The sequence below is a fragment of the Anguilla anguilla genome, chromosome 7 (genome assembly GCF_013347855.1).
Source record: "Anguilla anguilla isolate fAngAng1 chromosome 7, fAngAng1.pri, whole genome shotgun sequence".
Taxonomy (NCBI): domain Eukaryota; kingdom Metazoa; phylum Chordata; class Actinopteri; order Anguilliformes; family Anguillidae; genus Anguilla; species Anguilla anguilla.
In genome coordinates, this window is record NC_049207.1 from 8,254,946 (window position 1) to 8,281,445 (window position 26,500).

Here is a 26,500-nt window from a genome sequence, read left to right on the forward strand (position 1 = left end):
GGTCTACACAGCTATACCTGACTGGGACAGGCCTGCACAGCCGTCCCTTAGATACTCTGCCTCCCCTCACCTGCGGAGCAGCAGCTTGGGGTGGTTCTTGCTCTCCAGGTTCTTGTCGATGAGGTCGGAGAGCAGCTGCTTGAGCACGTCGGTGGCGTACTCCAGCTTGCTCTGCAGCACGGTCATGATGAGCGAGGCCACGTTGCCGCGGTCGCGCATGGAGAAGCCGCGCTGCGACTCCAGCGTGCGGATGAAGGACAGCAGGAACACCTTGTTGTTGATGAGCTGGCCGAAGAGCTTCAGGCCCTTCTCCACCTGCTCCTGCCTGTAGCCCGGAACCTGAAACACACACACACACACACACACACACACACACACACCACAAACGGTTTTATCACCTTGCTTGCCCCAACAACTGCTCGACACTCAAACCTCGCGACGGTGTCACAAGTCTAGATCCGTATCCACTAGAGCCCCCTCCCTGGGAAGAGCAATTATTCCAATTTAGGGAATGCTGCAGAGGAGTCTGGAGGTTTGTTTGCACTGAACACAGTATCTCTCAACTGGATTAATGTGGTCGGTCTGTTAATTGCTATTGTTGTAGGATTGTTCACAACCATGTTTGCTCTTATCTGTAGTGCTGGACTTAGTCAGGGACTTCTAGAGCCTGTGTTTTCGATTCCCCACGACTGCGATCGTAACATCGCACCCCATGTTGGCGATCTTCACAGAACACATTTTGGGTAAGGGTCCCCGGATCAGAAACTACCTGAAGAAGCCCTTCTTTTCTGGAGAAATCTAAAGACCTGTGTCTTGTCTTGTTACTGCTATATTCTTATGTCTGTTCATGTACCGAGGGGAAAGAAAGAAGAAGAAGGCCTTCTAAAATAGTTCTTCATTTTGGATAAAGGCGCGCATTTCTTTATTTGATCCCGCCGTCTGAACGGCGAACCATCGCAAGATGAAAGCGACTGGAGCAGTCCCGCCGCCGCGCCGAAATGAGAAACTGCTCCCTTCGCTCTCTCCGCCGCCATATGTACATTTCCTTATTTTCCTAAATTGCACCTACAAGAGATTCTATTTCAAGATCTGTCATGGGCATTTCAGGGATGAAATCCCCCTCTCTCTCTCTCTCTCTCTCTCTCTATCTGTGTCCGTCAGCGTGTCAGAGAACACGTGTCGCCCCCCCGCCTCCCCTCATCGGAACGGTGTAATCTGCTGTTCGCACTCTATGGAGTTCCATTGTTCAAATTGCTCATTCGGTTTTTTATTCTTCCTTTTTTTCCCTCCTCCTGTCTGACACACTGCTCTGGGAGCCATCCGCAGTACGCTACGGCCTCGATTCGAGGGACCCGAAGCCTGGCGGGTACACGTCAGTTCTGCTCTCGCGTCGGCTCCTCCTCTGGACCGGCAGAGAGAGGCCCTCCCAGCGCCCCCTGCTCCGACGCCGAGCCATCGCGCGGTAACGAAAGCTCATTTTTTTAAGAACCTGCGGTGGGAAATCAGACGGCGAGGACGGCGGACTATTTTCCGACAATAAGGGGACAAATAAACTCAAACCGAATCCCCGCCGGCGTTGGAGATAGCTTGGATCGGCGGCTTGCCATTGGCTGCTTCTCCCCTGAGTCAATCCCGCCCTCCACACATGGGGGACTCGGAGGAAAAATGGGTTATATAATGAGAAAGGGAGGAGGGAGAGAGAGAGAGAGAGAGAGAGAGAGACAGACAGAGAGAGACAGAGAGAGAAAGAGAGAGAGAAAACAGGGGAGGAGAGATGGAGAGCGAGTGAGAGACAGGCACGATGGAGAAATGCACCCGATCCAGGAAAATCATTTAGGCCGGCAAAGGAGCGATTTCTCCCAATCAGATGCCAATATCAGAACTGAGGCGAGGTACCATGATAGAATTCTCTCCTGCTTAAACAAGACACTCCCGAAATCGCAGACCAATTCACCTCAGCTGCACATCTATCACGGGCACATCTATCACATCTATCACACTCATCTCACATCAATAACAATTAGCCACCGATCACCTACAAGAGACAGGCTGACTGATACCTTTATTAACTTTGATTCCGCACTAAACTTCTCATGGAGGGAGTCATTTATTCCAATTAATGCGCAATTAATATCGCCTACGCTGAGGGTTCTCGTCAGACGAAGGGTTAAATTCCGCGCTAGTCCGTGCTATCGTCACGGTTGTTGCTCCGAGGAGAAGGGGATTCAATTAACGATGTCCCTCGCTGTCACTGAGTAATGAATAACCTGCAGTTCATTGACATTTTCCCTCAGTCTAACTTTACTTTGTCTCCAGGTCTGAAAAAACAGCTGTGTCACACGTCATTCTGCCCGAGAGAAAAATGCAGCGATTTCAACGCAGGTGATTATTCTGAAAATAATCACGAACCGCCAATTTAAATCCTACTAAGAATCAGTGGCTGTTTATTTACCAAGCAGAATAGTAAACAGCCAAATGACAGCCTGAATTTCACAGTCTATATATAAGGAGGAAACTTTCTTTTAAACTGATTAGTGGTCTCAACCCATTTTCATTAATTTATCTTGATTAAAGAGTGTCCCAGTGATCTGAATAATTAATGGTCTGGTAAACACACAGCGTCTTTCTTCACACCGTGTCAGGGAGAGTAAACAATAGATTCAATTTAGAAAAATAAGTTTTAATCATTTAATCATACACATAAAGAAAAACCAATAAAACATTAGCTGTAAGATCAACCTACAACAGTAAGGATAACCTGAACTTCAAGATTGTTTACAAAATATACACACTGTAGTTCTTTTTCCATTAATAGCTTATTCTCCAAAAGAGGGTGGGGAGAATGTGCATACAGCATACCCCACAAGTTTAAAAAATGTAGATGTGCAAAATTTTTGATGCAAAAAATTGCATAAAGACCCTAATTGAGGAGAACAAGTTATATTTGCTAGTACTGAGTATTTAGTGAATGAACTGCTGTATTGCTAATCAAGGAAAATGATAGAGGTAGAGGCCAATCATCTGTTTCAAGGGCAGCCCTGTCTATTTTCAGCCCACCAACCTATTTTTTTTTAACTTATTGCCAGGCAATCCACAGACCGCGATCCATGTGTGGTCCTTGAAACATCATCTTAAAACAGGTGTTTGCAAAGGTTTGACAGGTGAATGACCTATTAAATGGTTAACTGTTTGCTTTTCGAGCAAGATCATGACAGCAGTTGGAAGACTGGTTCTAAAGTGTAATTGCAAAATGGGAAACATGGAAGAGAGGGTCGATACCACAAGTAAATTACACCCAAACACACTGTCAGACCGGGCCTCACCTCCAGGTCCCTCAGGACGGGGTGCTCCTCGATGCCGGGGAAGAGCACCCGCATGGTGTACGCCCTGTAGTCCAGGAAGGGGATCCCCGCCCCGTCCAGGTCGCTGGTCAGCTCGTGGATGTCCGTCTGCAGCTCGGCGAAGGCTGTGGAGCAGACAGAGAAAAAAAAGCCCGTGTACAACTTCCGCTGTTTATCGCAAGCATAATGCAGGCCGTCTGTTCGCCGCTCGGCCACAGTAAATTCCCTCCGTCTGAGGGAAAACTCACCCCAGAGAGTCCACCCACTCGCCTTCACAACATCACAATTCATCCCCTCCTTCCGCTGCTACCTTCCCCAGGCCAGCTCTAGCACATAAATTACCATATGCAGTACTAAAAACCCACAACACATACTCCAGGCCCGCTGACTCAAACTCTTCAAACTACAGTCACCACTCGCTACACAGCAGCTAGCCAACTCCCCTTATGCACATTGCGGTCACCTCTCTCTATCACCCTCTAAAATCCACTTGCCCCCTCTTGCCCTTTGCACGCTCTACATTCACCCCTCTTGCCAGTGTAACCTAGTGTAGGAAGGGGTTAAACAAATTTTTTTATTTAGTCGCGTACACGTGAATCGGACGCTGCCTCACAAGCTTAGTCCCGCCTTGTTTGACAGCTGGGAAAAGTTTGTCAGAATGATTCTGCAAGTTAATACTTTACCTCATAGATTCTACACTGTGATTACATGCGTGTAATTCCTACATGCTAGCCAGTTCAGTGAATGCATTCTGCTTAGCCAATTTGCTAACTAACCTATGATTATAAAAGTGTGTCTGAAAGCAACACATTTTATTTTACCGTCTTATTTTATGTATGGGGAATATTTTGCTTTGAGGTATTGAAAGATGGTTCTGGAACTGTCGCTTTTGTGAGAGCACATTTTAATTTACAATACATATTTTTAGGTTACACTTGGCAAACTGTTGTAATTAGAAAATACACTAACTTGCTAAATTACTACTACACTTGTAAATGCATAATTGCTATTACTATTAGCAAACCTAGTAAGAAATGGGTAATAAAAGCAAGTGTAATTACTTGCTAATGCATATGTGTAAATGAATGAAATGGATGTGCTATCTTAGGGCAGCTGTCGTGTTATTGAGGACACGCCTAAATTGAAAAATGACAAACACAACGTTTATTTTATTTCAGTTTTATTCAGTGCTCTTTGTGAAACTGGTTACAATATCTTAAAGAGACACAGTTATTTTAATTACCGTACAAAGCGTACAAAAAAAATACTGTTTATGAAAATAACATGCTTATAAAAATATACTGTTGTATGAAAACATACTTAGAGAAATATACTATTGTATTACAATTAACACTGATACTGTTACGTATCTTTTAACTGATTATTGTTATTCACATTAAATAAGGTAGCAAGTGTTGGCCTATATTTCAACATAGAGGTGAGGTTTTTTATATGGACTCAATGACTACGAATTTCTGCGGATTCCATTTGATAGCAACCCACCCTACATGGGGCAACATAGCTCAGGAGGTAAGACCGATTGTCTGGCAGTCGGAGGGTTGCTGGTTCAAACCCCGCCCTGGGCGTGTCGAAGTGTCCTTGAGCAAGACACCTAACCCCTAACTGCTCTGGCGAATGAGATGCATCAATTGTAACCCGTGTTCAGCAGTTGTCTACGATCATGAAAATGCACTTTTGTACGTCGCTTTGGATAAAAGCGTCTGCTAAATGAATGTAATGTAATGTAATGTAATGTAATGTAAAGCGCTTTGGATAAAAGCGCTATATAAATGCAGTCCATTTACCATTTACCACATGATCTCAACTTTATGCAAATGTTCTAGCCACCTGGACACCTGGACAGATCTTAAGTAACCTCAGTGGACTGAGACACACTGTGCTGCTTAGTGCTGTTGGCATTTATTCAAATTTGGATAAAAATTGATATGAACTGTTCCATTTGTTTTATGTTTATGCTATGCAAACTTGGGGCCCAAACTGAAGCTCAGGAAAAGATTTTTTTATATGTTATAGCAAGTCGGCTACTGCTTTTACACTCGGTCTCTGCTGTTTTATTGCACTCACCACCAAATCGAGAGTTCTGGTCCTTTCCCCTATATTGTATACATTTGTATATATTTCTATATATTCCAAAAAAATGAGCTATTCGTAGGATTAATGGCGTCACCACACCGCGGTCACTCCTCACCCTCTTTGCACTCCAGCGCCACCCGCGACTCCAGGTTGTCCATCTGCATCTGCAGCCGCTTGAGGGTGAGGTCGCTCTGGCGGGACTTGCGCTTGTAGGCGATGAGGACCACCACGATGAAGAGGATGAGGAGGCCGCCCGCGCCGGCGATGCTCACGATGGCCGTGCTGCTGAGCGGGCTGTCCGAGGTGATGTGGACCACGCCCGGGGAGAACTCGATCCCGCCCACGCGCGCCTGAGGGGGTCACATGGTCAATCACGCATATATGTCTATGCAGGGCATGCTCGTCTGGTATTAGTCTGGTGAGCTGTAGGCAAATTAAACAATCCTCTGTACGCTATTTATCACAAACGCATACAATAGCAGGTTCATTACACCTCGCAAAGCTGCAAATATAGTGTATCCCTTTTTCATGCTGAGCCTGTTTGTGGTTTAATCTGAATTAGCATTGCTTTTACTGTGCGCTAGCCCCACGGTTTATAAAATGATGCTGACACGGCTAGATACAATGCGAAAATCGATAAACAGTCAAAATATGTCAGCTTGAATAACATAACATAATGGGAAAAAAACAGCATGTGTGCAAACTTACTAAACAGTAAAGTTGGGATCAAGTTATACTTAGACATAAACCAATATGTCTATTTCTGCTTTATCTCTGTCTGTTTTAGAGCAATGTTCTGTCTGTGCCTTAATGTAACATCTTAAGATAGACTTGGAAGCCCAGTTATTCAATAAACCACATCAGAACTACAAATATTAGGTTTGCTTCCTTATTGTAGGATTTCTTTTGTTCCATGTCAGAGAAGACAAGAACGGTAAAGCAAACCGCTTCGCCCTGATCCTGAAGGCAGAAGCTGGGGCTTTTTCAAAGTGGATTTGGGTTTCTCCCAGGGTGGCACGGCGGTGCAGTCGGCAGCACTGTCACCTCACAGCAAGGAGGACCCTGGTCCTTTCTGTGTGGAGTTTGCATGTTCTCCCTGTGTCCGCATGGGTTTCCTCCAGGTACTCTGGTTTCCTCCCACAGTCCAAAGACATGCAGGTAGGATAATTGGAGACTCTGGCCCATAGGTATGAATATGTGAGTGAATGGTGTGTGTGTGTGTTCCCTGTGATAGATTTTCGACCTGTCCAGGATGTATTTCTGCCTCTCGTAAAATGGATTCTGGGATAGGCTCCAGCACCCCCGGCGACCCTGCCCAGGATGAGCGGGTACAGATAAGGGATGGACGGATTTCTCCCACGATGCCGTTCTCACTCACCAGGACCTTGTGTCGCCCCGTGAGGTTGGGCGACTCACACAGGAGCTGTGTGTCGGAGACTGTTAGCGTGCAGGGCTTCTCTCCAATCAGGACGCTGAAGTTCAGCTTGCCGTTGCCCCCGGGGGTAGGAGGGAGGAAGTTCCTGCCCTTAAAGCAAGAAAAAAAAAAACAATCTAACATTTAACCTTCAAAAAATATTAACTGTCATGAATCCAGATTCTGGCACGTGTAATAGCTTGCAAATCAACTGAATAAAAAACATAAATGTGCACCGACATAAGAACAAAAGTTCTTATGTTCTGTTTGCTCAGAATGTTAGTAACTCAGTCGATAATAAGTAGCCTACAGCTCAGCTGGGCATGCTGTCCCAGCCAGTGAGTCATTCTGATACCTTCAGTATTATTGGTGAGCCTGGCTTCAGCTCCAGAACTCCAGACACACTCAGCTGTTCGAAAACGGGGTTGGGGTAATACACGAAGTTGGTGGTGTTGAGGGCCAGCACGGACTGGACGTCGTCCAGGACGAAGCCGAACTCGTCGGGGCGCTCCGGCACCTCCTTCTGCCTGCTCAGGCTGACGGGCAGGGCGGGGGCCTGGCACAGCATGGCGGTGGGGCTGAGGACCCGGCATTTCTGCGAAACACCAAAAACGGGGCGCGGTCAGGGGAGAGCCGACGACCTGAACCTCAAAGTGCTGCGGTCGGGTCAGCTGGTCCTCCACCCTTCGCATGTGACCGGACACACTGACCGCATTGGAATCCTGATCTATGTGGTCACTTCTGGCACTACGATCTTCACTTCACTCTAGTGTGTTTCTTTTGCACCTCTGCACCTAATGCACTTGTTGTACGTCGCTCTGGATAAGAGCGTCTGCTAAATGCCTGCAATGTAATGTAATGTAATGTAATTTCGGCACGGGCCGAAAGACACACATCTCTAGATTGCATCTAGACTCCTTCAACCCTAACACAATAAGCACCTTTACATGGACGTGAAAAATCCTCATTCATCACTATACAGATCAGGTTAAAAAAGTTTCTGTCAGGGTATTGGACTGTATTACTATGACTATATTACTGTAAAATGAAAATTGGCAGCCTGGATGTTTAATTACACAGATCACATGTAAGTCCCTCAGTACTTTTTTCACTGTCATGCAAGATAACTTTTTAAATTAGGTGATCAATATGATTAAAGAGTAGGAGCACCAAAGAATACATTTGTTTGAATGCAATCGAATAAGCAATTTAATACGATCACCAGCCCAGGATTAGCATAGGCATCTCACACATGCCGGGTGTGCTATTGAGTGGCCTCAGTTTTCACAAGGTGCATACTTCACAGGTGTCTGTGAAGTATTCAGTCAGTTTTCCTTTTTGCCCCTTCCTGCCACACGCTTGCTCGGGGTTTTCCTCAAAAGTGCCCCACTGGTGCTTGGCACGAAATGTCTCAGCACGCTCGATAAAATCTCATTTGTATTCAGTGCCAAAACGTCTCAGTTTTCTTCTGTAAGCTAGCTATCGTGATAGCTGCTGCACTGGTGTGGGAAATGAACTGCTTGCCTGTTACCACGGTGATGTATTTTCTCCACTGGCGATTATTTGAAATGGGATTTTATTTTCATTTTTATGTTTTTGTTCCCGGATATTAAAAGTCTCTGGATAGAGACTCCCCATTAAACAGAAGCTTTACAGTATGCTCTCAGTACAGTAGATGCTAGAACTAATTACCAGTGTTACTTGATCTGTGAGCCTGGCTATAGAAATCATGGCTGATCTTCTTAATCAGATGTGCATTGCAGTCTGATTGCAGTCTATAAGTTCACTTTTCTAATTTACTGTGCTCTCTCACCACCAGCAAAAATAAAGATCTAGCAGACTTTACATTTGCTAAGTCATAACAATTACAAATGAACTTTCTCTGTGCTTTAATCTGACATCACAATCACAATGAGATGACAGTCTGAGTTCACATTCACTACAGACAGGAGTACTGCAGCTTAAGTTCACCTTCACTGAGTGATAACTGTGAGCTCCCCATTCACTTAGAGATAAGAATCTAAGTAACCTTCACTGGTAAATCCCTTCACAATCAGCGACAGAGTTTGCTTAGTGAAAATGACTTCAATTCCAGCTTCACTGTTTGATAATCATCATCAAAGATGGCCGTTAGATAACAAACGATCGGAGCTGACACTGACCGAGAGATAATTGTTCGAGTTCACCTTCACTGGGGAAGTATCCACTGCATTTTCATTCACCTTCGCTGCGCATTAAATATCCAAGTTCACCTTAATTTGTCTCCAAGGTCTGAACGTTTCCATTTTCTCTATTTACCTTTCAGTCAAAGTACACTCACGACCTTCGACCCCCCTGGAGGCGGCATCAAAATCAGTTTGAAGAGGCGAGGCGGGGAAGGGGGGGGGGGGGGGGGGGGCATTTCGATGCTTTTCACAAAGGCTTGACAGGACGTTTTGAGTCTGCGATGCACCGCAGTGCCGCGCTCAGACAATCTCCTTCGGCGCCCACACCACCTGTCATTTTAATTGGCTCTTCGTGATGTCACTGTGTCAAGAATGGCAAATTTGCAGCGACATCACTGGCTAGCCTGTACATCATACCGCAGGTTTGTAATATAAAAAAAAGCGGGCTCTTAAAGCGCAGCTCGGACGGCCGAGGTGAGGGAGATGCGATTGCGTTTTTTTTTTTTTTTTGCGGAATGCACTCGCGATATCAAGGTTCCTCAAAGTCAAGCCTCGTTTTTAACGAATGGGTTTCGCCGTTTATTAGATTGCTTCGCCGAGACATGGGAAACGGGGCGTGTCGCGGATTGGCTTACCGGAGCGCTGATTCAATTCAAAGCCCATTTGAAGGAGGAGGAGGTCCGTACCTCCAGGAACAAAACCAGGCCGAACCAGACCGAATCAAAGGCCAGGTGGTGTGCGTAGCGGCGTCTGAGATCGGAGATAACGTTACCGCCTTTTGTCCGAGGCCTTTCGATCCGCCTCAGATCTCGGATCGCTCTCTGTGCGCTCCCCGAGCCACGCTCCCGTGACTTTTCCAAAGCTGAAACGTGAGATTTCTCCCTGGAAACGTTTTCCTCTGAGCCCCGGGTTGCTTTTCGGGGGGAACGGAGAACAGTGCCGCCTCTGTCAGGAGAGACCAGGGGAGGCCCCTCTGAGTGAGCCAGCCAGCCCTCAGTCCGGCACTAGACCCTGTCAGCATCACCAAAGTCATACTTTGGGCCAGTTATATGTTGCCATGGTAATGTGACCTGAGCAGATTACCCTGTGGACCAGCTGTACACAGGCCCTCTTGGTTTGGCTAGAGTAAGTCACTCTATGGGACAGCTCTTGTCATGTTAATTTAACCTGAAAACCTCATCATTTTTATGATTGGCATGTTACCATAACCCAAATAAGCTAATCTATCTATATATCGGTTCCACGTAGGCCCTGTTAGTTTTGACCACAGAGAGCACGTACATGAGCCAGTTCTACACTGGATCATTTAGCTTGAAATGAGAGCATTATCTCATGCTCCCTGCACTAAGTCGGGCCTGTCGTTCGTATTTGGGAAAGTTTCTCTATGGGAGCCTGTCCTCCAGTAGAGAGGCTCCAGCTGAACCAGACTTACATTGACTGCCTCCCGTCCGTTGTACTTGGCTCTGATCTGTGGGTTCTGAATGATGTCCAGGTTGGTGCCTGTCACTGTCACCGGGGTGTGGCCACTGCAGGGATGAGAGACAGACAACAACGTGCGATTTAACTGGCTGTGGCGTGATAGCCTCCCGCGTCTCTGGATTTTCGATTGGCCGGAGGGTCTCCCTACCTGAAGATGCTCCACTCGGGCTCGAGCTTGAGGATGGCGGGGTCCTCCACGTACTCGAAGCGCAGGTCCTTCTGCAGGTGGGCCTTGTCCACTCGGACCGACACGCTCACGTTTCCGTAGCCGTGCAAGGAGGCGTGGGACCGGCAGGTGATCCACTGCCCCCCCCTCCTGTGGGGAAGGAGTGGGGGAAAAACTCGTCAAAGCCTCTCCAAGTACAGCGTGAACCCTTTCTCTACGCTAACTGCTGCCTCTGATAATAACGGCTGCCATTTCTATAGCACTTATATATCACAATCAAGAAGACCGCAAAGTAATAGCACAGACTGAACTACTCACACAAAAGTTATTGAAAATTTGTCACTAATGCATCAGCCACCCTTCAAATGATGTAATCTCATGTAATCTTATGATACTTGCAAGTCATTAAAAAAAGATAACAAGACCAAGCAGTGCATAAGACACTCTGAATTAATATCGGCCACTGAATAGTGAATGTTACCGTGCGACACACGTTCAAATGCGGCTCTTCTTTCCGGGTTTATAAATCAGTGACGCGGTGCGATTGTCACTGCCGTCATTGATTTTGGATCAGAAACACTTCTGAGTCTTAATGTCACTATTGATCAGTTCAGGGTCAGTGTGTGACCACATGAAGGAAGCTGGGATACGTGATCTGCTCCGGGGAGATGGCGGAAAGGGGCCGGTCGTGCGGTCTTACCTGTGGTAGGTGCAGTTCTGATCCTTAAACATTATGGACACGTTGCTGCCGGCGTCCAGGTTGCTACCGGTGATGTTGACGATGGTCCCCCCAGAAACGGGCCCCCGACTGGGCTTCAGGTGAAGCAGTTTGGGGACCTGTCCAACGTCAGAGCTCGATCAATACTTCTGATTGGGAACACCGATTAATACACATGTATTGGCAAAAGCCAGCAAGCCGGTCATTTGTCATCTCTGCTTGAGGAAGCCAGGTTCCGTCTCTTTTAATCTAATCCGCATTGAATTCCTTATCGTGACTGTGCACTAGCCGCAGATCAGAGGAATGAACTGCAAAGTAAATAGCCGAAAGTCAAAAACAGGACAAAAAAGCTGGAAAATGTTGATTGCGCGCAGCACAAGCGCGGAGGGCAAATAGTTTTTGGCGTGCTTATTTATGTGCTGCAGAGGTCAGCGCATCCCTGACTCGGTAGTCACGATAATAGTTTGAGTTGTAAAACCGGACTTTACGGCAACCCCCCAGAAGCACTTTCGCTGCAGACTCCTGATGGAGACCTGGCAGCCCCCCCCCCCCCCCTAGTTCTGGGCTCATAGCTACCCGGCCGCGCTGAATTTACTGAGCTGTCCTGGGACGCTCGCCGCTGTTCATGTCGAGCACGACTGTAAAGGCGTTCGGCTCCCGCCGTCCGCCCCCATCTGTCACGTCCTCTGATTTAAAACAGTCCTGTTTTATCTGCGTGCCGGTCGTCCGCTTGCGCAGTCCCGTTATACGCGTTCTGATTGCTGTTGTGGGCCGTCGGCAGTTCATTATTATTTAAAAAAAAATCTGAATTCTGATTTCTGCTTGTGTGCGCTCGCAGAGTACTGTTTAATCCGTGTTGCGATGGCAGCCGATTAACAGTTTCCAATTTTAATCGGCGTTTCGTGATGTTAGTGTCGTGAGCAAGTAAAAGGTGTTACTCACCACGAAATAGTAGTACTTGTATGAGGTGGCCATGAACTCCGGCCTGCACTCCCCCACACACACCTGCACGTTGCCCGCATATTGGCTCCTCTCAGCCTTGCCCATCTCACACACAATCCTGTGGACACGCACAAATACACACTTATTAATACACGCATCTCTCACACAACCCTGCGGACACAGACAGATACACACTTATTAATACAGGCACAATCCTGCAGACACAGACAAATACACACTTATTAATACACGCATTTCATACACAATCCTGCAGACACAAACAAATACACACTTATTAATACACGCATTTCACACACAATCCTGCAGACACAGACAAATACACACTTATTAATATACGTGTTTCACGCACAATCCTGCAGACACAGACAAATACACACTTATTAATACACGCATCTCACACACAATCCTGCAGACACAGACAAATACACACTTATTTACATACGCCTTTTATGCACAATCCCACAGACTCAAACGCAAACAAGCTCACAGATGCTGCGTCTCGCACACAATCCCCGAATCATAAAGGAAACTACATTTAAAACATGCACAAATCTGTTCGGTAAGATTCTGTCTTATCGTTGCTCCATTCTCGTTCGTAATTACGAATGTAAAGGCAAAAGCTGAAAAGGTGAAAAGGTTAAAACAAGTTCTAATCCGGGTCTTTTGACAGGTGTCAGATACAGAATTATCACAAAATGTTTTAAGAAGCTTATCGCTAAAGCTACTAGCCGTAAAAATGCTGGGAGAACTATTTTACCAGGGGTGCTGAAGCAGCTCATCACAGAAACAGCTTATTCCGGAGGTCACATGTATATTAATGAGGATTTCCCATGAACGGACGGCACGCTACCACACAAAACCTTGAAATAATGTATTACGATTTAGAGCGAAAGAAAGAGATTAGGCGTTTTCCCATAAAGCCCTTTCCACAGCAGAAACACTGTTGCTACACACAGGGAGGATTGGCTCATGAGAAATAGCTGGCAGTTGCTGACCCAGATGAAGCTGTGCTACAGCCTGGTCCAATAAGTGTTTTCGGTGTACTCTTCAGCTCATCATATTTACATGGTGGAGGCCATAAGATAAACTGCTCAATAACAAAAACAAGTGCAGCAGAACGTAAACGGTCGTGTTATTATTGTGGAGTGTGATCACGTGCGTCCTTTTCACAATGTGACCACATCCTGTCTTGCGTTTCGTAGCATAACCAGTTCCTGGTTGTGTGCCGTTCATAGCACGACCGCACCTTGGCGGTGTTTTAGGGTTATAGCCGCACAAGCTACTTACTGCTCAGCAGGGATGTAGCCCCCTGGCACGGGTGTGCAGTCCACATCGGCGACCTTCACGCGACCCTGGATCTCCCAAAACTCCAAGCCCAGGTTCTCGCCCCGGATGGTCACCAAGGTCCCGCCCTCCCGAGGTCCACGAAGCGGCGTGATCTGGCATGAGCCAAAATGGAAGCCGTGAACATTCATTACATCACAATCGCTTAGCAGACACTCTCATCCAGTGATCTGGCATGAGCCAAAATGGAAGTCGTGAACATTCATTACATCACAATCGCTTAGCAGACATTCTCATCCAGTGATCTGGCATGAGCCAAAATGGAAGCCGTGAACATTTATTACATCACAATCGCTTAGCAGGCACTCTCATCCAGTGATCTGGCATGAGCCAAAATGGAAGCCGTGAACACTTATTACATCACAATCGCTTAGCAGACACTCTCATCCAGAGTGGTTTACAGAGGCGGAGAACATCAGTGCTATAATGCAAAAGTGCAACATCACCAAGAAGGCACAAAATGCCATTTGTAATCAATAAGTGTAAAGTAAATAAAAAAACAAACCAACAGTCGGTATTCTGAACAAAGGTAAATGCCACTACACAGCTAACCTGACAGCTATGCATATGATATTAGCATGGGTGAGGAAACAGGAGAGGTGTGTAAATGCATTTATGGAAAGACTTGTGCTGATCTCACAAAGGAGTGCTCACAAATGCTCTGTGGTTCTAATGCAGACGATTTCAGTTTCGACAGCTACCAAGTGCGTTCCTGTTTATCTCATGTCTGCCTACTGCTTTCGCAATTGTTCCTCCAGGAAAGCGCCACTGCAGTGTGACAGGATGATTGTGCCAATGTTTTTCTAGGTTTTGCAGGAGGATTAGAAGGTGTTAATGTGCTCCATCTTTCCCATGCAGCCCTCCTATTTAAGAGCCCACTGATGACATGATTAATAAGACCTAGCTTTCAGCTTGAACGGCTCTTAGTGAGTGTGTGCACATTGCTGGATTTCAAATAATGGAACAAAAAAAAAAAAAAAAAAATCACTCAATAAGTAATGTTAATTGAATTTAACAGAATTTGCTTAAAGAGGTTGCATTGTACATAACGAGGCGCATTGTAATCTCGAAAGTGCGGTTTTTATCACAGTGTGTATTAATGACTGTTCTCGGCGGTGCGGCCCCCAAAACTGATTAACTCCCGTTTAGCGCACGCACCGCGACCTCTCTGAGCGGGCCGAGATAACGCCGCTCCGCTGACCCAATCGGATCAGGCCAAATCACTGGGCGCCGAGCCGACCGGGGGGGCGACGAGACCCGGCTCTTTAAAGGCAGCCCAGAAAAACACCGCGATCGCACCGGTCTGATACCGGAGGGGCGCCGATTGGTTTGAGCGCTTCGGCAACACGCCACCACAACAACAGCCCGGCGTTCATATTAGCAACCGAAAATCCAACACTGTGAGATTCCTCAGCTTAAACACACATAGATGTCGGGGCGATATAGCTCAGGAGGTAAGAGCGGTCGCCTGGCAGTCGGAGGGTTGCCGGTTCGATCCCCGCCTTGGGCGTGTCGAAGTGTCCCTGAGCAAGACACCTAACCCCTAACTTCTCCGGTGAATGAGAGGCACCAATTGTAAAGCGCTTTGGATAAAAGTGCTATATAAATGCAGTCCATTTACCATCCATTTAGATATTATTCAGGGCTGGCCCTAGGATTTTGGTGGCCCTAAACAATCCTCGGGGGGGTGGGGTGGTGCTGTCGGATCATACCGCTACTTTTGCAATAGCAGATGAATGACGTAATAACAAAAATAACGTTATTTACCTTAAAAAAACATTGGATCGTGTGGCCGCCCCTAGCGATTGTGGCCCTAAACAACCACATAGAGTGTTTATGCCAGGGGCCGGCCCTGATATTATTGAAATGTTTATTGAGACATTGTATTTGGAGCTATCCTTGAGACAGACTGGCGTGTTCTGCCAGACCTTATAACGTTAGAAAAAAGCCAGCGAAACATTTACATTTGGTCACACACAAAGGTAAAGGTGATGTTATTAGAATGAAGCTTCACAGCGGCCAAGTTTAGCCTCTTTAAAGGATCCATTACTTCTCCAGCGATAAGGTCACCACTGCCTGTCATCACCTCTGCTGATTTCACCGGCGCCTTTTGAATCGAGAAAAAAAACGTGCCTACGCTCGAAACAGAAATAGCGAAATTCAAATGATTGCATGACCGTCTATAAATATAAACCTAAATTTAACAGCGTCAGTTCGGCACGGAGTCGACGAGGACCCACTATATCAGTCTCCAGAGGACTGAAAACCTTTTCTCAAAATCTATTAGCTACCTAATCAACACTCACCAGCTAATGTGTGACCATACTGTGTGTGCTTTTTTTGAATTTGATTTTTTGCTCAATTATGGGGTTTATTCGCATATGAAATTTGCAGCTGTCGCCGTATATGGAGGTTAACCCCAAGGTAGGGATTTATGGCTGGTTTTTCCTCACGCAGTCCTCCCCCACGGGCAGTGAATTTGTCAGAGGCCACTGCGGCGTGTGATGCGGTTCTGTGACGCGCTCCTCTGATTGGAGGAGAAGGGGGACGGTTTCCGTGGCGCGCTCCTCTGATTGGAGGAGAAGGGGGACGGTTTCCGTGACGCACTCCTCTGATTGGAGGAGAACGGGGATGGTTTCTGTCACACGCTCCTCTGATTGGAGGAGAACGGGGACGGTTTCTGTCACGCGCTCCTCTGATTGGAGGAGAACGGGGACGGTTTCTGGCCCAGGTTACAGTTGTCCAGCATTTGAACGTTGAGCCGCTTTTTGAAACCAGGTGGCCCTCTCCCCTTTCCCTTCGCTGTGAGCTGCGGTTTAACGTTCACATATCTGCCGCAGCATTATAAGATATGAGGGCACTCACCGCTCCCTTTGAGGGATGGCCAGGAACCGTGTGAAAAAGCAGAGGCTCACTCTACAGTACGGGCCCTGTTCTCATCGCTGAGAAGCCTTTTGATTCGTATGGCAACTAACCCAGGATCAAGAGCTTTGCGCTCATTCAGACACCACAAGTTTGTGGGTTTTAAGATTTTAAACCAGGCGCAGACTGTCTTTTGGTGATGGAATACCAGGGGCAGAGCTGTATAATCACACACTGCTTAGCACCAAAATCAGGGTGGGCTCTCCACTTGATGATGAGTCATAGAGGACACGTTCACCTAATAGAAAAACATGCCTTTTCTGTAGTCACGGCGACACAGATTCAGCAGAGGGGAAAACACTCCGCATCGCTACAACAGGTTGAGACTTATCTTCCATTTGCTCAGATGAAAACAGATGACTGCAGCATGTCACACACCCTCCCTTTCACCTGAGCGCTGTCACACCAGTCTCTGGCTTTACGGGCTTTGTGAACACCTATTAAGACCTTGCCCACTCAAGTGTTTACAAGTATTCATGTACGAGCACGCAGGAGCTGTCTGGGTTATGCAAACACACACACACACACAAAACAGATACACACACACACACACACACACACAGGTAAACACACACAAAACATACATACACACACACACACACACACACATGCACACAGACATGCATGCATGCACACACACGCACACATAGACACCCTGAAAGTTATTTGTTACACATATATTTTACCTGAAATGAGATAACCACTGGGCTAAAATAAGCATGTAACACTGTATGCTGTACACAAATATAACATATTTAATATATTAGAGGTAATTGATCATAAATCATCTGGAAAATGTCCTTTAAGAAATTTAAACAAACCCTGGGTGTGTAAAACAGTCTAATTCCATTTCTGGAAACAACCCAGGAGACATTTCATGAAAGCAAATAAAACAAATTTGATTAGATTTAACAAAGCAGCTATCTCAGCAAGGACCATAACCAAAACTACAAATGAAATTTGACATCAAATGCTTCACTGAGCATCTGTGAGTGTCAATTCCCTCAAAACAGCAAGGGTATAAACAACACAAAAAGTCCATTACTGAGCTCATTCAGCTCCACTGCCGTAAATGGGAAAGAGAGAGAAAGGGGCAGAGAGATAGAAACAGAGAAAGAAAGATTCAGAGAAAGAGAGAGAGAATGCGTTTATTTTGGTTGATACTTACTACTATACTATCAAGCTCAATTAAAAAATAATGATAATGGCACTCCTAGACCCAAAGTCTCTCATGGTGGGGAGTTGCGCTTGTTGTGCGACTGAACCCCCTTTATTCAGCAGGGTGTCTGAGAAAAAGGGGGGGAAATTGGTCTCGATAAATTAGTGGCCTCTCCAACTGCTTCCGCTCCTCGAGAAAAACGAACGGAGGCAGCGCAGAGAAAAGCGCAGAGAAAAGCGCTATCAAACATTCATCTCAGCTGAACCAGCGGCGTAGCTCTCCCCCCCCCCCCCCCCCGGACCCGCAGGAGGGCTGGACTCCGCCACAGCATGCGAGAGAGAGAGAGAAAGAGAGAGAAGATAGAGAGAGGGAGGGAGAGATAGAGAGAGAGATGAACTGAGACTCATTAAAACCTCGCACCTCAAAACTAGCTCCTCGCAGCAGAGCAACACCGTTAGCCCAAGAGAGACGACCTTTTTGTTTCTCTCCGAATGTGACACCCGTGCGCTCGCTCGCTCGCTCACCCGCCCGGACGGACGGACGGAAGCTGGGAAAAGCTTTGTGACATCGAGCGCGAAGGCGGCGGCTCTCGCCGATAAGCTTCCGCGAGACCCCGTTGTGTCGCGGCCCCTCCAGGGATCGCCGTCCCCGTAGGAATCGATCCCCTCGAAACGAGGAAGAGCCTAAACCTGTCTGATTGGCTGATAAACAATAAACGACCACGAATCAAAATTCAAAATCTGTTCCCGTTTGTTTCACTGGCGGATGCTTGAGACCAGGATGACCTTCTCTCACGCGTAAGACGTTCTTGTCACTCCGGACGAACACGAAGGGAATGTCCGCGGGGAGGCAGCGGATTGGACGGCAGCGAGACGGTTAACGCGTTGCCGTGGCGCCGGTGCGCCGGCGCACGCCGGGGAAGCGGCTGACTCACCGGGGCCCTCCGGAGCCCGCCGCGGCCTCGCTGTCACCGCTGGATGAATGGGTGTGGAATCCGGAGAGGCCCCGCGGGACGGCTTCGCGGCAGGCTAAATCCGCCGCCTTATCCATCTCTGCCAAATCCCCCCCCCCGCCCCGCCCCCAAACTCTAGGGATTCGCATGGCTGCTCCTCTCCACCACGTCCAGGGACGGGGGACGGTTTAGGAAAGACTCCGGCTGGGGTGAGGAGCGTGGTAACAGGGCGTGAGGGGGTATTATTTGGGCCGAACCTATAGCTGCATTCACATATGCTAGCGCACTGCATTGCTAGCGTGCTGCATTGCTAGCGTTCTGCCTTGCAAGAGTGCTGCATTGCTAGCGTGCTGCCTTGCAAGAGTGCTGCATTGCTAGCGTGCTGCATTGCTATCTTCAATTCTTCAATACATTCGTGGAGGAGAAATTGGGTGTGACTGGGCAGAATGTCTCCCGAATTAGCTGATCAGCCCAATCAGACGAGAGTCTTAATCATCTCATGATGAGCCCACACCATGTACTGGAAGCTGTGGGGGGACGTGTCACCCCTGATCAATACCTACTCTGATAGTGCAAAGTTGTGAGACGACAGCAAAGCACACAATTTGCAGGGGACTCATATAAAGATCCTGATTGGTGATTGGCCGGACTGGTTGGGTATTGATCACAACAGCAGCCTCCCAGCACTTTCTCCACTGGAGAGAGCAAAGATAGTGAGATAGCAGAGCTTCAGTCTGAGGGGGGGGAGCCATGGCATAGCTGCTGGAGAGAACCAATATCGCTCGGGAAAAAAATCCCTGATTTAATCCCTGATTTCTCAAAAGAGAGAGATAAAGAGAGAGACAGAGCGAGAGAGAAAGAGAGAAAGAGAGAGAGAGAGAGAGAGAGAGAGAGACTACATCCTGGACTACATTGTGGCTTCCTCCCTCAGTGCTGAACGGCAGTCTGTGATGGTGGTGAGCGTCTCTCCCCATCAGAGGACGTGCGCTGATTAGATTGGTGACTCTGACAGGCTAATTGACGGTTGTTGGAGGAAAATGCTTAATCACTCGCACGCTTCTTCCACCAGAGAAGATTCCGCATCCGACAAACGTCACCGTAGCGGAGCGCATCAGAACGCATCGGGACCTCAGGGCTTCACACCACGAAAAGGAAAAAACAAAAGGGGGAAGCGACAGAGCGGAAGGGTCCTTATGTTTCAGGCGCACGGAAACTTGAAATTGGGAGAAGCTCTGTCGCGGAACACGAATCGCCCAGTGGCGCGGGGACGTCACCTGGCCGCGGTGTCATCCCCGCGATCCCCCAGCCTGATCCGTCCCCGCTAGGGAGGGACGCTCCCTCTTCATCCTTCTATCCCCTTTCTATCCACACCTCCTCGCCGCCTGTCATCCCCTCTGACGGGAGGGAGAAAAGCCTCCTGTGTCGGCCGCTTCCTCGACAGCTCACAGGAGGGATTCCCACACCTTCAAAGACGCTCATCCTAAGCCCTGTCCTAGAAACCGTGACGACGCCCGGATGACGTCGGGACAGCTACGGATGAGCGATTTCAGGCGTGCAGAGGTTTCGGCAGCCTAACCCTCACACACAGAGCTAAACCTACTGGATGTACTGCATATGTAAAGACTGACCATCACATCTGTGTCAAAGTGAATGTAAATTAACCCTTTACTTGCCTATCAGCCACCCATATCCAACTCTTATATGATTTGCAGCTGAATAATAACAATAGACCGGGTTTATACTTCACATCTGGACATATACTGAAGACATTCAGGAGCCTTTCCCACTTATGATGGCAGTAGTACCTCTCCTTAGATTTGAACCTGCAACCTCTGAGTTATTGGAGCGGTTTCCTAATGTTATGCTACACTGATGCCTTGTACATACATGACTAGGAGGCTGCACTGATGTGCACGTAACACCATGCCTATTATAAAGGCCATAGCCTGTTAAGCTGAAGCTCTAAGTGGAACTTCACTGGAGAGCTGTACACTTAACAGTTGCTATTGGTCCCTACTCCAGATCAAATTCAAATTCAGTGTCTAAACTCTGCTACATAGGCCTGAGTTCAATTGTGGCATTTAAGTGGCGGGAAAACCAGATGCCTAGCAACACTTCCAGTACTTTCTACATAAATAAGCGCATAAATAATTTTCACACCTGTGTATTTAAAGCAAATAGCATGTGGCCCATTTACATTTTTTCACACTTTGTCAAGTTTTACTCCATAAATTTTTAATGCACTAAAATACAAATTTAGATTGTTCATACACAGAGGGCGAATACGTATCAATTAAACCAATTTCTGATTTTCATTATTAACATAACACTGAAGACATCAAAAAAACTATATTTCATTTATACATTATACATTTAAACATTATAGAGAGTGACTTATATTGATGTAGAACAAAAATTCATTTAAAACATATGTTGACTTGACTGCAACACAGGGGAAAATAAGAATCAATCAATGAGGGTGTGAATACCTTCTGAAAGCACCATTGTATTGATAACATGGTGCAGTAAGGGTGCAGTAAGGGTATCAGTGTGTGGTTTTAGCTGTGTGTGATAACATGCTGTCTCACCTGAGTGTGACTGGGCCACAGGCTTACCTGCGTGTAACAGGATGTGACCGTTCCCAGGCGGTGGGGCGTGTGGGTCTTACCTGCGTGTAACAGGATGTGACCGTTCCCAGGCGGTGGGGCGTGTGGGTCTTACCTGCGTGTAACAGGATGTGACCGTTCCCAGGCGGTGGGGCGTGTGGGTCTTACCTGCGTGTAACAGGATGTGACCGTTGCCCGGGGCAGCGGAGCGTGCGGGTCTTACCTGTGTGATTTTGGGGTGCGTGCACTTGCTGTTGGGCCCGGCGTGCTCCAGCCACTGGTTCTCGGGGTGGAGGCAGTGCTGCTTGAGGGTGCAGCGGTTCTCGCCCTTGCACCACACGCAGCCGAACTGGGGGTTGGCCTTCAGGCACAGGCCGCAGCTCTCCCGCCGGGCGTCGCACTTGTACAGGTGGACTGCGGACACAGGGCGACACAGGCGGGCGCACAGGTGAGCCCCACGGAACGCGCGAGAAGACAGATGGGCACACCTGGACTGAGGAGGCTCCAACACACGTGGACAGGGGAAGCACCAAGGACTTTGGGCCTCAGGAAAAATCTCACATTGGGCCCTGTCACCACAGGAAGTCCCATTTTAATATTTTTTGAAGGCCCCTGTCAGTCATGTCCCTTGGAATCGCCTTAAGTACCCGCCCACACCCCCCCTGCACACAGGCCCAGTCCTATCTAAAACTCTCGAACGTGCTGCGTCCAACCAACTTTCCTCTTTTCTTTCTAAACATAACCTCCAAGACCCTCAGCAGTCTGGTTTCAGACCCGGTCACTCGACGGAGACTGCCCTGCTCTCCGTCACTGAGTCTCTCCACGCAGCACACGCAGCATCCCGTTCATCTGTCCTAATTCTTCTTGACCTCTCAGCTGCCTTCGACACCGTTGACCATCCTACACTTCTGTCTTCCCTGACAGAATTGGGAATTTGCGGACCAGCCCTCAACTGGATTGCGTCCTATCTCTCCGGCCGCTCCTTCCAGGTTGCCTGGGCCGGTGCAGTATCAGCTCCTCGTCCCCTCACAACTGGGGTCCCTCAGGGCTCTGTCCTTGGTCCCCTCCTCTTTTCTCTGTATACTAGGTCCCTTGGCCCTGTTATTGCCGCCCATGGCATGTCATATCATCTCTATGCAGATGATATTCAACTTTTCTACTCTTTCTCTCCCACAGACACTCAGGTCTCCGATCGCATATCCGCCTGCCTGAGTGACATCCAGAGCTGGATGACCAAACACCAGCTCAAGCTCAACACAAGCAAAACGGAACTTCTCCATATTCCTTCTCTTACCTCTCCCACTTCTCATCTGCCCATTTCTTTAGGAGTCACTCCCCTACACCCTTCGCAGAGTGCCCGAAATCTTGGAGTTGTGCTGGACAACAGGCTGGCACTCTCTGAGAATATCGCGGCAACCACCCGGTCGTGCAGGTTCATCCTGTACAATATCCGCAGAATAAGACCACTCCTCACCAATTATTCCACACAGCTCCTGGTCCAGGCCATGATACTGTCACGTCTGGACTACTGCAACTCCCTCCTGGCTGGCCTCCCAGCATCAGCCACCAGACCCCTTCAGCTCATCCAGAATGCAGCAGCACGTCTGGTTTACAACCTCCCTCGTGACTCCCACGTCACTCCCCTCCTCATCTCCCTCCACTGGCTACCAGTGCAAGCTCGCATCCGGTTTAAGACACTGGTGCTTGCTTTCCAAGCAGTCAAGGGGTCAGCTCCTGGTTATCTGCAGAAGATGATCAGACCCTACAAGCCGGCCAGATCGCTCCGATCGGCTACTACAGGGCGGCTGATTCCTCCCCCTACACGAGCAGCAACAAGGTCTCGACTCTTTGCAGTTCTGGCCCCACGATGGTGGAACGATCTTCCAGTGGAGGTCAGAACAGCAGAGTGTCTGAGCACCTTCAAACGGAAACTCAAGACGCACCTCTTCTCTGTATACCTCTCTCCTCTTCCCTAAACCCTCTCCCATAACTATTAAAAAAAAAAAAAAAAAAATTTTTTTGGTTCAGACTATCTTGTTTCTCCTTACTGTATGCTACTATAGTAAAGGCTTTTTATCTGCATTTTATTCAATGGACTTAAGTGGACTTGATCCTGAGTTTGGTTACACTGTTGTAAGTCGCTCTGGATAAGAGCGTCAGCTAAATGCCTATAATGTAATGTAATGTAATGTAACATGCACGGGCGATGTCAGCAGGTAAAAGTTGGGGAACAAGGAAATGCAGGTAAACAGGTGTCCACCAGCAGCAGCAGGAGGGCCATAGAGACAGATGCCAGGATAAAAGGAGATGCAAAGTGAACAAGAGCACTGAAGGACTGTGGTGTGAGAATGAGAGACTGTTGTGTGAGTGACCTGGGGGGGGTGGGGGGGTGGGTTGGAGGGGGGGAGTGCTCTCTCTGATCCGTCTTCAGCAGGGAATCCGAACAGCTCCGAACCGACAAGAACAGCACTGAGCCACCCTCACACCTGCAGCTGGATAAACCGTCGCACCCACTTCAATTACACATGGAGGATGAGGACATCCGGCCGCATTAAAAATGACAGAGGAGGATGAAGAGGATACAGATGTGATGGGATGGGATGGGAGCACCTGAGCTGTAATCTCAGTGGAGGGTTTGTGGAAGAGGAGAGCGCCTATTCAAGTGCAAAACTCTCTCCTTCCCTCCATTTCCCTTTCAACGTGCCACTCCTTCCTCCACCCTTCCTTCATCCTCCTCTGTCTCATTACCCTCTGAAGTTATGGACAGGAGCTGGGCTTCTTTTCATGTTGCTGAAGCGTACAAGTTATTGTTACACCAGAGAGGTGTGCAATATTGATGCCTCTCTCCTTTTCTCACTTTCTCTCTCTCTCTCTCTCTCTCTCTTAAAACTGCTGCTTCCCGCTCCTGTTCATCCACTAGCTTAACATTTCCATCGCCATGGAAACCAGACAGGCATTTGCTTTTTAATTGCCATTAGATGCTTCTGCGATCCATCCGTCAAATTATACCCCCAGAGCGCCGTTTGCTTGTTTTGCCGTGTGAGATGAGAACATGTACTTTAAGTGGTGGCGCAGTGACACTCCGACACCAGCTAAAGTTCTTCTTCACACACACACACACACACACACAGTACACAGAAGCACACATGCTGTGTGCAAGCATGCGCAAGTTCCCTTGTAAACAGGCAGAAAGATGCATAGACATAAAAATGTAATCCTCTGTGTCGTGCAGATTTTATTTCCTCCGTTTTTTAGAAGTTCTGCCACAGGCCCAGTACCCTCAAAAAAAACCTGCTCTGTTGACTGGCAGAAGCAACAGAACTGCGATCACATGATTTGATGAAATGGGGTACACCCTGTTGGCTGTAACACCCCCCTTCCCAGGATGATTTGGCCAACCATTCTTCGCCCTATCAGGCATTTGGCTGAAGTTGCCGGTAGCCCAATCAGCATTCAGTCCAGACCACGGTGCATGTGTGACTGCACAGAGAATTGGTGTTTTAGCTAACAGTACCACCAGGAATCCTCGCCGACTTTTACGACGCTGCCATCTGACACACTGCGCATTATTGTTCTGAATTCTCCCTTTTACAGTCCGCAGTTGCCGTCGTCACAATGTTACAATAATACATCAAGGATATTACATGAGCCAAAATGGCGCAGGCACCCACTGGGGGGCACCTGGAGTGCGACTGACAAGTATCCGATGTGTTCCGACCGTACAGACAAAAACAGCGTTCCACCTAAACGGCCACTCATCAGATCAGCAGGGTGTGGTAGCCCCTCCCACTGTGGGATAGCGTGGGTCTGGGCTAATGTTCCGGAACAGGCTCAGCACTAGCTCTCTGTCTGCGGGGGGCTCTCTGGGTTAGATGTGTCTGTGTCTGTGGGTACGGAGGCGGCGGGGGCGGGGCTGGGAGCAGCGCTGGACTCTCGCGCGCTGCGGAACAGGAAGCTCCGCGCCGGGGTCTGAGTCTGAGCGAGCGACGCAGCGACAGGCGGGGCGGAAAAAAATCGGGAGACGAGGAGGTCCGACCAATCAGCAAGGGGGATTCAGCAAGGTGGATGAGAGAGAGAGAGAGAGAGAGAGAGGGGGGGAGAGAGAGAGAGAGAGAGAAGGAGAGAGAGAGAGAGACGTGATAGAGAGCGAGAGAGAGGGAGAGGGGGTGAGAGAGGGAGAGAGGGGATGTGAGGAGACAGAGAGAGAGAGAGAGAGAGGGGGGAGAGAGAGAGAGAGGAAGAGAGAGGAGAGACACAGAGAGATAGAGAGAGGGAGAGTGAGTGTTAAAAAGAGAGAGAGAGAGAGAGAGTGTGTGAAAGAGAGAGAGAGAGACGGGGAGAGGCTGTGACGTCGGCGAGAAAGATGCTGCAGCGGCGGTGCCGGCGCCGGGAGACGGATACTGTGGGTCCGTTGTCATGGCGACCCACTCTAAAGGACTGAGGGGAGGGGGGGGGGGGCTTGGGGGGGGGGGCGGGGTGGGGTGGGGGGGAACGGGAGCCTCACCTTTGTTGTCGGCCGGGTTGTCAATGCTAAAGTCGCCGTTCCAGATAACCATCAGGTCCACCGGGAGGCTGCCTGTGTCCATCCCTTCATAGGAATACTGTCACCGTGGCGACAGAGAGAAAGAGAGCGGGGGGGGGGGGAGGGGGAATAGAGAGAGAGAGAGAGAGAGAGAGTTACCAAACCATTATTGCAACAGCTTCCTTACAGACACAATATTTACAAGCTCCTTAATGTCCTCTCTCATCGCACAGGCGTCTGTACTGTAGTCACCCCTTCCGACATGCCCAGTCCTGCTCCCTGTTATCTCCCAAGCCGCAGAGTCGACCGCGCGGACGAGGCGGTTCTCAGGGCTGCCGGCTTCGCGGCGCGGCACACAGGGATGTGAGAGGACCCCTGTGTTTCCACACGCCCGTGATTCACCCAGAGATCCTCTCCTTAACAAAACGGGTCCTTTCACACGATTCCCACCCCAAGGGCGTTCCCGGTTCGAGCGGCTGTTGCAGCACGTTCTCCTCACTGCAGGTTTGACCGCGGTGTCGACACGGTCTGAAATTTTGACCGAGGTCCTCGTAGCACTGGTATAATAAAATCGCCACAAAACACCGAGAGGAATTCAGTGGGAGATTGCATAATTATGCAAATACGTGCGAACTTGAGCTAAAGCGATATCATT

At 48.4% G+C, this 26,500-nt stretch overlaps 1 protein-coding gene across 5 annotated transcripts in view; it reads right to left on the reverse strand.

Annotated features, from left to right (window-relative positions):
* The window catches only part of plxna4 (plexin A4), a 285,129-nt gene that overhangs the window by 46,341 nt on the left and 212,288 nt on the right, over positions 1 to 26,500 (reverse strand). For all 5 annotated transcript variants that reach the window (XM_035424686.1, XM_035424690.1, XM_035424688.1 and 2 more), the window contains exons 11-22: positions 25,828 to 25,924; positions 21,547 to 21,737; positions 13,628 to 13,779; positions 12,320 to 12,437; positions 11,360 to 11,496; positions 10,642 to 10,809; positions 10,447 to 10,540; positions 7,205 to 7,444; positions 6,814 to 6,960; positions 5,551 to 5,785; positions 3,324 to 3,466; positions 71 to 339 (exon numbers count right to left, since the gene is read on the reverse strand). In XM_035424686.1, coding sequence (XP_035280577.1) covers positions 71 to 339; positions 3,324 to 3,466; positions 5,551 to 5,785; positions 6,814 to 6,960; positions 7,205 to 7,444; positions 10,447 to 10,540; positions 10,642 to 10,809; positions 11,360 to 11,496; positions 12,320 to 12,437; positions 13,628 to 13,779; positions 21,547 to 21,737; positions 25,828 to 25,924 — 1,991 coding nt within the window. The remainder of the gene's footprint in view (positions 1 to 70; positions 340 to 3,323; positions 3,467 to 5,550; positions 5,786 to 6,813; positions 6,961 to 7,204; positions 7,445 to 10,446; positions 10,541 to 10,641; positions 10,810 to 11,359; positions 11,497 to 12,319; positions 12,438 to 13,627; positions 13,780 to 21,546; positions 21,738 to 25,827; positions 25,925 to 26,500) is intronic.